At 37.2% G+C, this 14,542-nt stretch overlaps 1 protein-coding gene across 2 annotated transcripts in view; it reads left to right on the forward strand.

Moving 5' to 3' along the window:
• Positions 1-14,542, forward strand: part of LOC127578793 (sterile alpha motif domain-containing protein 10-like) — a 79,545-nt gene that overhangs the window by 49,512 nt on the left and 15,491 nt on the right. The window contains exon 4 of one of the 2 annotated variants that reach the window (XM_052031246.1): positions 2,510-2,650. In XM_052031246.1, coding sequence (XP_051887206.1) covers positions 2,510-2,650 — 141 coding nt within the window. The remainder of the gene's footprint in view (positions 1-2,509; positions 2,651-14,542) is intronic. The other variant, XM_052031247.1, reaches the window with a different exon arrangement.

Below are 14,542 nucleotides of genomic sequence, written 5' to 3' on the forward strand. Positions count from 1 at the left end.
TGACAAGCTGACTACCATCATGTACATTACCCTGCTGAAGTTCAATGGCTGCCCCATAGTAAAGCAGTAAACTGAATACATGAACTGTGGTGTAACGTTAAGTCGTTCTATCTCAACAAGTCTCTTACAGAATACTTTAGGGATTTATACTTCCAGTAACTTAAATCTATCTATGCATGTAAGTGTATTGAATGCATGTGAAATGGCAGATAAGATCATGGCTTTTAAATAGAAGCTTAAAATCTGGAAAGAAGGAGTTGAGTGCAATTGTTTTGCATCAGTAGCTACTGATGACAGCAAAGAAATCAATTTCACTCTTCAAAGCAAAATAATATCCTTCCATCTGAAATCCAAATAAATAGATGCCATGTATAATCTCCAAAAACTCAAAGAGTATTTCACCTCTGATTTTGATCCATGGAATAGAAAGCACTGGATTTGTGACCCATTCTCATCTACAGACATCAAGATCTCACTGTTGCCAATATTAAAGGATGAGTTGCTGTAGTTGTCAAGTGATGAGGGCCCATTTGCAATTTCAAAACATACATTCTGGATTAAGGTCGATTGGGAATATCCAGAACTCTGTGAACTTGCAGTCAAAACCTCACTGCTGTTCATTCTTATCTTTGCAAACGTGGATTTTCAGCAATGACTGCAACTACAACGAAGTGCCACGACAGACCGAGCACTGGAAAGATGCTCTGGATGTCCTTGTCTAACATTCGGTCCTGGAATGAAAAGCTTGCATTAGTGTGGCAGGCACAGAAACCTCATTGGGATATGGTGGCTGAATTATTTTTAAATTAAATTATCTGTAATATGCAAATTATCTGTAATATGCAAATATAGTTAATAGTGAGTAAGCTTGATCTTGTAATTATGCCTTTAATTATTTGATAAAAATGTTGTACCAGTTTATATGGAATGTACATAAAAATAAAGCACTCCCCCACAACTCCATCAGAGAAATAGACCCTATATTTAAAAATAAATGACTATTCTTAGTTCATGTAAAATGGTTTCTTCTAAAATGTTAAAATTCAGCAGACAAAAAAAAAGGGTTTATTGTCTACTATACCAAATAAGCTGAGTATCAGACAATTCAACTTAATTGAACTCCAGTGTGCACATTTCCATTTAATTTCAGGCTTTTATGCATAAATATAGCAATGAAAAATAGACATGAGTTGCTGGGACCTTAAAGGAGGTCTATGTCAGTCTAACAAGGTAGACAGCCAGTTCTCGGCATCAAAAAGGTTGAGTAACAATGCCTGAGACCACTAACAGAAGCACCTGATTGAACTAAAGCTGACAGACCCAACCCTGAGACAGAAGACTTCTTATGGCAAAGACCGTATGGCTTTCTACATTTTCTCCACAACACAACAGAATTTGTGAAATTGAACAATTTCTTGCCATTTTACAACCTTTATTTTGAATGTCTTCGTTTTGTTTTTTTCCATGACATTGATCAGGATTTCTAGACAGATACCTTTCCACTTTTGAACCTGGCTAGAAGACAGTTTTATTTGTCGCATTGCAAGGTCAGCTAAAGAATAACCTCATGGAAATATGAGGCAGCCATTGTCACCAGGCCAGCAATCTCTCTTGCATTGATCTTCTTCCACTCCGTTTAACTTACCAAAAATTCTCAGCAAGTTCAGACCTGACTTTTAGAATATTTTCAACTATAACTAATTGAGTTGCTTTTGTATTATTATTTCACTTTGGATTATCTAGTTTCTGAATGTGTTACCCTGTTACCAATTTGCTTTAAAATATTGGCAATAAAACCTCTCAAATTACAGCAAGTATTATTACCTTATTGAATTTCATGTGTAGTTTGTGATATTGGCTGAGAAATCGAAATGTTATCTGAAAGTTACTTTATTTAAGACATGAAATAATCAGACACCGAACAACAAACCATAGATGTGAACCATTTTGCAGTCAAGAATGATTTCGTTTTTATTCCAGTGCTCATTAATAGCAAGCTTGTATTGACACAAGTGTATTGTGTTGGAATAAGTCACCACAAGGACATGTCCTGTCATTCTGAAAGAAATTGAATTGAATTGATTCCTGTCTTCTTTACTAAATTGAAAATGCCACAAGACAAGGACAGTATGTCTGAATGAATGAGTAGCTAATGAAGAACAACAGAACACTTGCTCTTGGCAGAGCTATTATCTATGATGACTTGATGGTTTTATGCATGTGGAGTAATTCGTTTAGATTTGAAAATATAGCATTTTCTTATTGAGCAGTTATTGTATTGATATGTTAACTGCTTTTATTCAGAATTCCCATTATAGCTGCAGTTTTAAATTGCAAACATAAAGGAAAAACATAGTTTATTGTATCTATGACATTTTCTAACTTCATATACGACTTTATTTCCTATAGATGTTATTATATCCAAATGACACCAAAGGGAAAAGCTTACAGTATATGTATTCTGTAAAATGTTCAAATGCTAGTTTTCAAAATACGATTCTCTCCACAGGTCGGGCACTACTTAGGCTAAATGGTGAAAAGCTGGAACGGATGGGAATAGTGCAAGAAGGCCAAAGGCAAGAGGTACTTCAGCAGGTTCTTCAGCTGCAGGTACGAGAGGAAGTGAGAAACCTACAACTACTTAGACAAGGTAAATTCAGCTCTATCATGTAAGCAGAACCATCTCTAGACTTCCATGTTGGGTTTTTGCAGCAAACTTGGTGAGATCCTTTGCATGCTTGGAAGCCAGTGGCTCTGCTGTGTAAAAACACTGCTAGTTACTTGGGCATGAGATTCAAATAATGCAATATACACTTTTGTCAAAAAAACTTAAGATTACTGTTGGGAGAGCAAACTGATACAAATGCTGTAAATCTGAACTTGAAACACAATGCTGGGAAAAGTCAGTAGGTTGTAGACCGTCAGTGAAAAGAGAAACAAAGTTAGTGTTTCAGTATGATGTCCTTTCATCAGATGTATAGTCTATTTTAACTGATGAACATTTGTAAACTTGTGTAACATTCTTCACCACAATTTCAATCAAGGAGTTAACTTGTTTTAATGAATGGCTAAGACCACTGTAGAAATAGGAGACAAATGAAAGTCTTCTGAATGAGCCACCTGTTTGTCAATTAATATTGTCAACAGCCGTTTTGAATCAGAGATTTAGTATAGGATTGAAGATGGCGCCAGAGCGCGGCGACTCGTTGCAAGCTGCTCTCTGCAGATCTGCTCATTACTTTTACTATAATTGTTCAACACTTTTAAATTACCTGCAATGCACTTCCCTGTAGCTGTGACACTTTACTCTGTACTGTTATTGTTTTTACCCTGTACTACCTCAATGCACTGTGGTAATGAACTAATCTGTATGAACGGTATGCAAAACAAGTTTTTCACTGTACCTTGGTACAAGTGACAATAATAAACCAATACCAATACCAATCTAATTGAAAAATATAATAATGACTTTGGGCTTTATTCATGTTATGCCAAGAATTAGTCTTGCTGGTTCACAAGTGTGCAGTGGATCTGCTTCATACTATTAAACTTCAAAAATATCAATTAATGGAGCATTACCTTTTCAGTAGTTTTCACAGAATTCATTGGTGAATGGTTTATGGAACAGACTTATGGACAGGATCAATATTAAGCTTTCATTCAAATTAGTTTTTATCAGTTTATAAAGCAAACATTCAAAGTATTACCTATGTTTGAAATTACATCTCTGTTGGAACCACTCCAAGAAGTCTATAATGTTATGGAATAAGGTGATTTCAAAGTTTAACATGTCTCAGTGCCTTTTTGGGATACTTTCATTTAACAGATAGTTAACACTGAAAGGATTCCACTTTTTACCCACACAATTTGTACAGTCAGTCAACAAACTCTCAATATACTGGATGAAAAACAATGTCACACAAGTATCAAGGAGCCATTACAGGACCAACAATCACAACTCAGCTTCCTTTATACAAGATTTCTTTTCCTGCTGGACCCAAACAACAGCCATTCCTTTAAGGCAAAGTTTGTCAATAAACCCTGCCTAGTAGCCTACAAAACCTTGGTGACTTACTTCCAATGCATGTGTATATGGGCCATTTTTGTTTCACAACCCAAAAAATATTTAATGGACACTGATATTGAAAAAGCAACTGAATATTATTGCTAATTATGCATACATTGAATATTAAAATTATGAATTTAATGAAAACCAGATGGATGTGCAGAGAATAAGAGGGAATTAAGGTAGGATTAGTGTAAATGATGCTTGATGTTTTACCGATGGGCCTTTTTCCATACTGAATGATTCTATGAGACAAGTAAGCATCAGCTTCGAAAAGAATGACAAAAAAAATTGAATAAATTATTTTCACTGTAATTCATTCATTTTGATGCACATATTCAAAATTGTAAACTAAAATCATTCAGTGATGAGTAACTACTTGAATCTGGTGATATGAAAAGATCAACTAAATGGAAAATGTGTCATATGACATTAGTAATTAATGTGTTTGTACGATTTTCCTCCTCATTGCCTTCATTAAAAAGAGACAGAACAATTTCATACTGATCAGTTGTATCACCATCACATCCCAGAAGTACGTTAAGTTTAAAATGTTTGTAAATGGGTTTTCAAATAAGAAAATGGATGTCTTGCTTTGTAACTCTTAATATGTCACATATATCATTCCAGAGAACTGGCACTAATTGTTACTGCCAACTTAAAGGAATATTTTACTTAAGGAGTTTTTTATTTCAATACTTGGATACTTTGGGATAAAATTGCTTAACATAAATATTCAAACATTTAGACCATTGTTAACATACTGCAAATTGAACTTCCCTGTTGATGCAGTGGGGAATGCAAGACCATATCAAATCATGACATTCGAAGATCATCTAACATCAATAATAGAGCATAAATCATTGTGTGGTGTACCCAGAGATAAGGAAATGTATTGAGAGTGCTTTTTGCAAGAAAATTACAACAAATATATGATCACAGTGAGTTTCATAATCAAAACATACATGAGGAAATTTGGCTTTCCACTGTAGTGGTACACAATACATTTTCGTCATTAGGGAATGACTGAGGTACCCTTTGTTTGTTATAGGTGGGAGTTAATTGCAATTTTTAGAAGATAGCCAGTTAAGATGAAGGATCAACTGTTTTTTGTTGAAATATCATTCAGCAGTTGGCATTGCTGTTAAACTAACCAGTACACAAATAGTTAATATTTGTGATATTGAAAACTGATAATGCGATATCAGTGCATCAAATATTTCCTCCAGAATTAGAAGTATGCAACTGTTGAGACAGAGGAAAGATGCCATCACACCTCTACAGTTGTATTGCACTAATCTTTGGAACCTTGGGTGCATAAAGAAGGGAAACATGCCACCACTACCATCACAAAATATATCCAGAGTAGAATTGCCTCAGCAATTACATGCTCCTTTGCACTCCTTTGGTGTCAAGAAGTCTACCATACCATTCCAATCCACAAATTACACAACCATAACAATAGGCATAAAACGAGCTTATCCAAGCTCAAAGTACATCAAAAATAGAGTGCCTTGACAAATGGCTGACTCAATTAAAAAAAAATTATGTGGGTTTCTCATTGTGTTCATTCCTAAAATACAACATTGAGAGGTGTCTTCAGAGATGGAGAGATAATTGAATCATAGCTGGGTAGGAATGAAATACTGAAGGTGACAAGGGAGCAGGGAGATAAGTAGAGCAGTTAGGTAGTAGTGAGGGTTGCCCAGTAATGAAAGCTTGCCAAAAATCAGCAGGCATGGGAAGAGCTTTCATTTAGGGGGAATGATGGAATATGATGAGAAGTTGCGGAAACGTGGAGGATCATGGTTAAACGTAGGGTTGGAGTGAAAGGTTATGCAGACTAGGGAAGGTAACGAAGAGTTTAAAGTTTGGGTGGGTAGATTAAAAGTTAGGGGAATATTATTCTCAATTTACATTTAACTAGAGTTCCCCATGCTTCACAGGAGTACTGCTGGCCTTGGCTCATTGCCTCGCTCTTTTTCCTCAATACTCCTCCCCTACCATGCTGGCTAATTTATGAGGATGTCCTATTAGCAATTACATTAGGATTTTAGTTTGGTATCTATAGCTTGCCAGTTTATGAAAATTAAGTCGGAAGGCCAAGTTAGACAAAATCTCAGTCAACATCATTGGCTGTGTACTTCAGGCTCAATTTGTAGCTGTTTCCAGTTTGGAACCAGTTCCTTGGCATGTATATGAGTTTGATTTTTACATGTTTCTCACATACTGCTGGTGTGGGATTCCATTACTGAGGTGCAAAGTTTCTGAATAAGTAGCCATAGAAAACAAGCTAGTCATTATGAGAATTTCACAAGTGGAAGGAGAAGTATCATCATTCCTCTGCCTACCAACGTGAAACTTGGCAAGGAACCATCTTGTGAATATATTCCTCCTAGGTGAGCATTTGCTAACAAAAATCACTTTAATATTGTCCGTATCTGACAATTTTCCATGAAAATGATGGTAGAGAATCTTGAACCTTGACCAGATTCTACAGTGCTTTTCAATTTTGAAGCAATAATTGGAACTGTAATAATATACAAATAGATTTCCTACAGCGATGGATGTGGTGTCTAAGGGCTATTTGATTCACGTAAGCAGAACATTAAGGCTATTGTTTTACAGCGACTGTTAAATTGTATTTTTTAATGTATTCCAGAATTTTTAATATGTGGTCAGCTAATTGAATATTACAACTGACTATTGTTCTGTCATTCCTGTTTTGTATAGTTCTCAGAGTAGAATGAGATGGTAGACGTGATAGACATGACAATTCAAATTAAGTATGGAAGTACATTCAGGCAATTATTAGTTGAACTCAAGTATCTTCTTTGATCCTGTAGATATGACAATTGCCAGCACTTGAAGTTAGCTTTCAGTCCTTGTTTACTTAGGAAATGTGATGCCAATTGAGTTGCAATCCTGGCTTTATTCGGTTTGAATATGTAAAATGTATCCTTTTATATTTCAATTTACAATTCGGATTATTTTTGTACCAGAGCAAAAGATTCAAAGGTCTGACAAGCCTAGGATTAAAAAGCACAAAAGATAAAATCTCAGCCATAATATTAGATGAGATCCAATGCCATCATAAACTGTTTTGCACATTGCATCTTTAACTTATTAGTGTAAAAATTTGCAGGCGTTCTATTAAGGCAAAGTAGTAACATTTTTAATCTGTACAAAACATCCTGGCTCTGCATGCCCTCTGCACAGTGCTCTCTTTATGTATAAATTACGTTGAATGAACTTTTTAAAATCTGAATGGATGTTATGAGATGCATCAGAGGATTTTGGAACTGATGGGGAATGTTTTGTTGATGTTTTGTTGATGTTTTGTTAATGATCCATGTTGGTTGGTTGGTTGGTCAGTCAACAAGGTCCTGGCGCATTTTTGATCTGGCTAGTTCTGCTATCTTATTTTAAATCTTGTGGTGCAAGTTGAATTGGTTATGAACTCAAGTCACTAGGTTTGTTACCTTGCAAACTTAATAATCTCCAAAAGACGATATTTAATTCTTACCTCTTTTTCTTCCCATGTTGTCCAAGGGGCATTGTCTTTATTCTTTCAGAAGACAAATAACAAAGCAAATTGGAACCTTTGCAGTGCAAATAGAAAATATTTCATAAGTGATATGGGACAATTCTCAAGGACTGTATTCCAACAATTTTATTGAGTACAGCTTGGGTACACACAATGAAAGAATTTTCATTATTCTTGGACCAGGGCAAGATCACAAACAATGCCTAATCAAAGTGTAATTTCACCAGTAAAAGGTGGGAAGTCTCATCAGCATTATCACTTAATCCCAGATGTGAAAAGCACTGAAGCCAGCATACTTATTTACCTATTGATATGCTCTTCTATATGGTTTTACTATAATCAATGCATGATTTACTAATGTTAGAATGACTAATGGAATATTTTTGATAGCCTTTATAATTAGAGAGCTAAAACATAGGGATGTTTTGTTGCAAATAAGCAAAGCTCTTTTAAAATGTTGCGCACCTTTCTGAGCACCCCATCATAGAAAGGAAATATTGGTCTCATGTAGCAACAGTGCAGATTCTCTAGAACTTTACCAGCACTCCAATAATTTGATTGTGAAGAGATATTACATAAAATGGATTTTCATTCATATAGGATGGAAACAGCTCTTCTGCCCAACAGGTCATTGCCAACCAAGATACCCATCCAAGATAGTTACATTTGCCTGTGCTTGGCACATAACCCTCTAAACCAATTCTATCCATGTACCCGTCCAGCTTTATTCCTTGAAATAAAGGAGTTAAGGGGTAAATTGATTCAAGAAATTAAGATTTTGAATGGAACTAATTGGATAGGTTGGTAGTCTAAGGCAAGGAATTATAATCTTAAAACCAGAACCAGGAGTGGGAAACAAGCTCTCTTTTGTGCAAGGGACTGTGAAACTCCTACAAAAGCAGAATTCAAGCTCAATTACTAATTTTAAATCTGAAATAGATATATTTTTGAACAAGAATATGAAGGATTATGGAGTTAGGCATTTGAATATAATTGAGATAAATTACCATCTTATTGTACTGTGAAAGTCTCAAGGGCTTAAATGCCCTTTTCCTCTATTATAAATTAACTAAATTCTAAAGTAATTTAAATATGAAAATATTAGTAGCAGCACTACAATGTATATAACTCAATGCTGCCAGAGAACAGATGCTACTCTGGTTACTTTAAACTAATGATTGGGGGAATGTCCTGTTAGTTGGTTCCAATAACATATGTATAGTAACTCATAGACTTAAAAATGTAAGCACCCTTTTCTAATCACGAGTGCAACGGATCTTTTGCCAGGTATCAGAAGTAGCCAAGTAAAAATAAATAACCTTATCAGATCTTTAGTTATTGAACAGACAGTTTATGGGTAATAGAATGCTTCACAGGAAGATACACTACTGCGACTTACATAGGGTGTATTAAAGTTCAGCCACTGCACCTTCTAATGTGATTGTTAAACGATTTATTCCTAAAATCACAACCGAGACCAAATGTGCTCCACAGGCTAACAGTCTGTTTTGCTCTTCCATGATTTCACAGTGATTTGAAACTTAATAGTGCTATGTGACAGGTTAGACAGTTCCAAATAAGTACTGTCTTCTTTAATCTTTTTTTGAGGTTGTCAATGACAATGCAGAATTTTAAATCCAATAAAGGATACCCAGAATGTTCTTCATGGTATGTTTGAAGTCTGGCTATTTTATAATGTCTACAGTGTGTACTTTGTAATGCAAATTCCACTTTAAAATGTGTTTAATCTTGTCTTTCCTTTTGTCACATTATTATAAGTAGACACATCGTAAGATCAAATGGAGAATAATTACTGTTACTGATTAAAGTTTGTAGATTTACAGTTGTTTATAAATCTCAAGCTACTGGTCAAAAGCACCAAGTGTCCTTGTTAGACAGTCCCTCAGGATCTAGGCTGACTTTTCACTCTAGTTTTGTGGAATCTGAGGTGCCTAATGAAGCCAATATGGGAGCCACAGACTATTCTGCAGATGGGGCAGGAGGAGCCTAATGGGGCAGGCAGGTGGGTGGTTAGTGAGGTGGTATGCTCTTTCACTCACATGTAGGGCTTCTTACTGCTCCTGGTCCATGGTCTCGAGGTTCTCAACACCATCCCGAATGCTCCTTCCCAACTTTGAGTGGTCATGAATGAGAGGTTCCCAGGAGTCAGTGGGGATTTGCATTTCTTCTAGGAGGCTTTGAGCATATTGAGTTTTTCCCTCTGCCTGCTTGGCAATCTCCTCCCGCAAAAGAACTTAGAATTGAATGTCTGTTTTGGGAGCCTGGTATTGAGTATGTAAACAATGTGCCTTTCCCAATCTAGCTGACTGATTGTAATTAGGGCCTCAATACTGGAGCTGTTGGCCTGGAGACAATGGAATGCTGATCCTTCCAGTGAATGTAAAGGATTTTGTGAGATCAATGTTGGTGGTAATTTTCCAGTGACTTGTGGTAGTCCTCATCTCAGAAGTCCTCATATCTTAGGGCAAGGATCACTGGTGCCAAAAAGAACATGAGATTGTGCCACCTTTTTCCTCAATTGACCAAAAGCTCCGCTAGTGCATTGAAGATGTAATTAATTTGATCATCAAAGAGGTGTTTCCTGAGAAATGATTTATCGGATTTTACAGACAGGAATAGGCATTTCTATCCTTTGTGCCTGCTCAATTATTTTGTTAAACCTGCACATCAGTTCCATTCATCTGTCTTTGCTCCATATTCCTTGGTCCCCTTCCTAACAAAAATCTATTAATCCGTCTTAAACATTTAAACTGACCTTCCTACCGCAGCCTGTTGAGAGAGAGGTTTTCACCCTTCTACATCTTGATTTCACTCCTAATTTCTAAACATACGGGTACATTTTCGATTATATGACAAGAATAAAAGTTGCACTATAAATAAAACTGTGCCATTACTTCTATCTGTTCAATTAACTTGACATACATGACTGGCTGGATCTGAAAACTCTCAGATCTGTTTGGCTTTGTTACTCATCATTTTCATCATCTTCAGGTATTCAAGGAAGTAAGATTAGACACCTTTGTTAAATGAAAATATTTAGTTTGGGGAATCAGAAGGATTTCTAATCAGGTAATATCTTCAGGAACTGGTGCTACAGCATTGTGCATCATGAAGGTAACTGAACTGTGGGTGCAGGAAGTCTTGAATTTGTAGAGCAGACCTTGTGTGAGTTGTCCAGACAGCTGCAATTCTGGTCTGTTGCATGAAATGGCATGCTTTGTTCTGCAGTGTTTTTCTCACTTCATGCTTAAGCCTCATTTAAAGCCCAAATTTAAAGCAAAAGTAGTTTACATTATATACAGCACATTTCTTAATTAGATAGCTACTCTATATTCAATTTTTTAAAAATATATATCTTACCAATAAATCTAATGGCCGATTAGGTGTGTTGTAACATATTTTCTTTCTGAGGCAAATCATAAGGTACCAGACCATATCTGCCAGTCTTGGCAGTTCTACCTGCCATTGATCAAGGACAACTGTCTCAGCTTACTCAAAACTGGCAAAGGACCAGTTGCAAAGATTTTCCATCTGTAACACAGATACCCGCAGCTGAGTTGTAGTATAAATATTCTATGGACATTAGCTAGCAAGGTCAGCGTTATCTTCAACAGTTATACCTGTGGCTCACCCACAGCTTGTACAGTAATGCTGGTTAATAATCTGTTCAATATATATTAACTGAATGATCAACTTGTGCATTGGTCAGCACTTTGATCTCCTTTTCTATTGGAGTACGCTACCTCACTGGCATTCTTCCCCAGTTAGAAGAACCAATTAGTGCTCTACTCCTAGTGTGTGAAACCATCCTGAGTGTCAGTACACAGTCCCAGTAGCACAGCTAGTACAGCTGCTGCCTCACTGCTCCAGTGACCTGGATCAATCCTCACCGTCTGTGCTGTTTGCGTGGAATTTCATCTTTTCCCTGTGAATGCATGGGTTTCCCACTGGGTTCTGTGATTTCTTCCCACATCCCAAAGATGTTGGTGGTTTAATAGTCACTGTAATTTGTCCCTGGTGTGTAGGTGAGTGGTAGAAACTGGAGGGAGTTGATGGGAATGTAGAGAGAATAGGTCACAAGGAAAATTAGTTTGGGAATAGAATTCCTCTGTGAGCTCCCATAGACTCAATGGGCCAAATTATGTTGCATGGGACCGTGTGTTGTTTGGGTGACATCTATGAAGGATATGTGAACAGAAATTATATTAACTCTTACGTATTTGTTTATATATGTGCTGTCTTGCATTCTGGGTATATATAGAATAGAACATCAGAACTAAAGAGAAGTGGGAGCTTGGAAGAGGTCAATGTTAAATTCTAAAAGTTAACAGTTAAAGTTTTGTAACGTGCATGCTTGGTTCTAGTTGGTACATGGTGGTGATTGGTAGTTATACTTGCCCGAGTCCTTAAAGCATGCCCACTTTCTCCATGCTAGATCCTAGGTCCTTCAAACAGTTCACATCATGTTAAATGTAATTGCCATTTCTGCCAGGGGATAGGTTCAGTGTTAAACTGGGTAAATCCTCCTCAAATCTGTCTCATTTCAATTTGCAGCCATCAATGAGGAATGAAGGGCTTCACTATTTCTACCAAAAGTATACTTTATTCATAATACTATATATATAGTTATACAAGATGGAACATTGCATTGTCTTCACTCTCTATACCAAGTATATCCAGTTGACAATATGTTAACATGCCACTAGTATTTCAATCCTGAACATTTAATCTTTTGGGAGGTTATTACATGGGGCCCAGACCTCATTGTCCAGTTGTAGGAGGGCCCTAATCTGCAGCTTTTCTCCTCAAAACCTTTGCACACGAACCTTCAGTGTGCCATGCAGCATGTAGTGCTGTGCCTTGGGATATGCCGGTCTGCAGAATTCAATTGTGAACGCCTCATTGAACTGGACCCTAAAAAGGGTCAGGCAGATCAAATTGCGTCTTACACCAAATTGATGATCTTGCAGTGGCACTCAGTGTTTGTCTCAGTGTGTGTCCTTGGGCAGAGCTCAAAGAGCAGATTCCTGCACTATGCAGCTGCTTGGAATGAACCTTGACAAAGACCACTTCATTCCTTTCTAGACCTTCTTGGTAAACACACAGTCCACAGCGAGGGGAATGACTGCCTCATCTGCACCGCAGCCACCTTGAGGACAGCGTGTCATGGGATTGAGACTCTGGCTATGCATGAAGGATCTGGCAAAATGGGCAATTCTCACCACCAGCCAAGCAAGGTCTTGTTGCTTGTTTGAGAGCTGTGGTGATGAGACATCCTACCATATGACTTATACAGTCCACTTGAGGAATCATCCAACAGGTCCAATGATTCCTTCCACAGAGCCCAAGTCATTCCATGCAGACCGCTGCCTGAATGGCTAGTGGTTGAAGGTATTTTAATGCAGAAAATTTTCTATGAGAGACAAATGGTACAGCACAATCCAACTGAATGTAATGTACCTTGGCCATGAAGCCACGCCCATCCTTGGTAACAGGTCGAAGAGGTAGAAGTTCAGCAAACAGTGACACTTGATGTTGTGTACCAAAAATATCTACTCCTTGAAGTAACCACACACAAAGTGGCCATCAGAATGAGGGATATTTGGATAGTTTTTCTGCCTTCCTTTCTTTCAATTTACAGATAAATTGGTGACTGATGTAACACAGAAGTGGGATATGGGCCTCACCTTTGCTATGTGCAGCAACACCGGGAGCACCTAACACTTGATGACCAGGTTCTTTCCTTCAATGGAAAGGGAATGCTGCTCCCACATTCCCAACTTTTGTTTCACCTTGGCTATTCACTCCAGCCAATTCTTGCTGCATACCCCAGATCCTTGTATATAAGGCAAGAAAGGCAGCACTCACACTACTTTCCCTTGGCCCATTTTCTGCCTTAGTACTGAACTACCTTGTTCCTGATCCACATTATGGGCTTTAGGAAAAACTGACATAAAAATCACTTGTAAAGGCTCATTTCCTAATTAAATTGCTTACCTTTTTAATTGGCTTTATCCCTTTAAATTTCTCCAATTATTTCACATGGTACTGACCACCATCCTAATTGTCTCTACTCATGTAATTAACAGCAGAAATTACCAAACATTAGCATAAAATAAATCAGATTCATTCAACTATTAAAATGAATGGGAGGAACATTCAGCAGGTGCTGTGAAGGGTATGCAATGCTCTGGTCAGAGCTCAGCTTCTGCTCTCCTCCTGGATAATAACAGCAAAACTTTATCCTCACATGTTTTAACTAAACCATTCTACTCAAGACACCATGACCACAGAAAGCTAAATTTGAGTCTTTAGAGGTGTCACCAAAACTGGATTATATCAAGGAGTGTCTCTGTATAAAGCAATGTTATTTTCCCTGTTAATGCAGATGTGAGATATAAATTAGAAACAGAAAAGTATCATGCCATAAAAATGACATGACAGTTTGATTCAGTAAGTCCACTGAAAATGCTACATTCATGCTTCAGTGGGAATCATTGGAAATTATTATGTAATTTACTGCTGTAACTAATTCACCAAAGCAATGACTCCTGCAGAGTACTTTGAATTACAGGGCAAATAATATTGGTCTGCCTGACAAACTGATAGCTTTGTAGCTGGCTATGATGATTATTCTGCTGTGGGATTTTAACACTTTCTGTTGACACTGTGCATGAATGTGTCAGTTTTTGAAGCTGTTGATCTCTAATAATTCAAGTGTCAAAAGGCACAGTAAATTTTGTGAGACACAATGGAATTAACAAGTGGAAAAACTGGAAGCAGTGCAAATCAGGCATCCTGTCCTGAAGGCATATTGCTCTGATCCTGACTCTCCTTGGGAGGGAAAGCAAATTACTGCTGAATATAAGGAGAAGGAGAAACAGAGTTAATGTTTCAGGCCAAAGACT

The sequence above is a fragment of the Pristis pectinata genome, chromosome 16 (assembly GCF_009764475.1).
Source record: "Pristis pectinata isolate sPriPec2 chromosome 16, sPriPec2.1.pri, whole genome shotgun sequence".
Classification (NCBI taxonomy): domain Eukaryota; kingdom Metazoa; phylum Chordata; class Chondrichthyes; order Rhinopristiformes; family Pristidae; genus Pristis; species Pristis pectinata.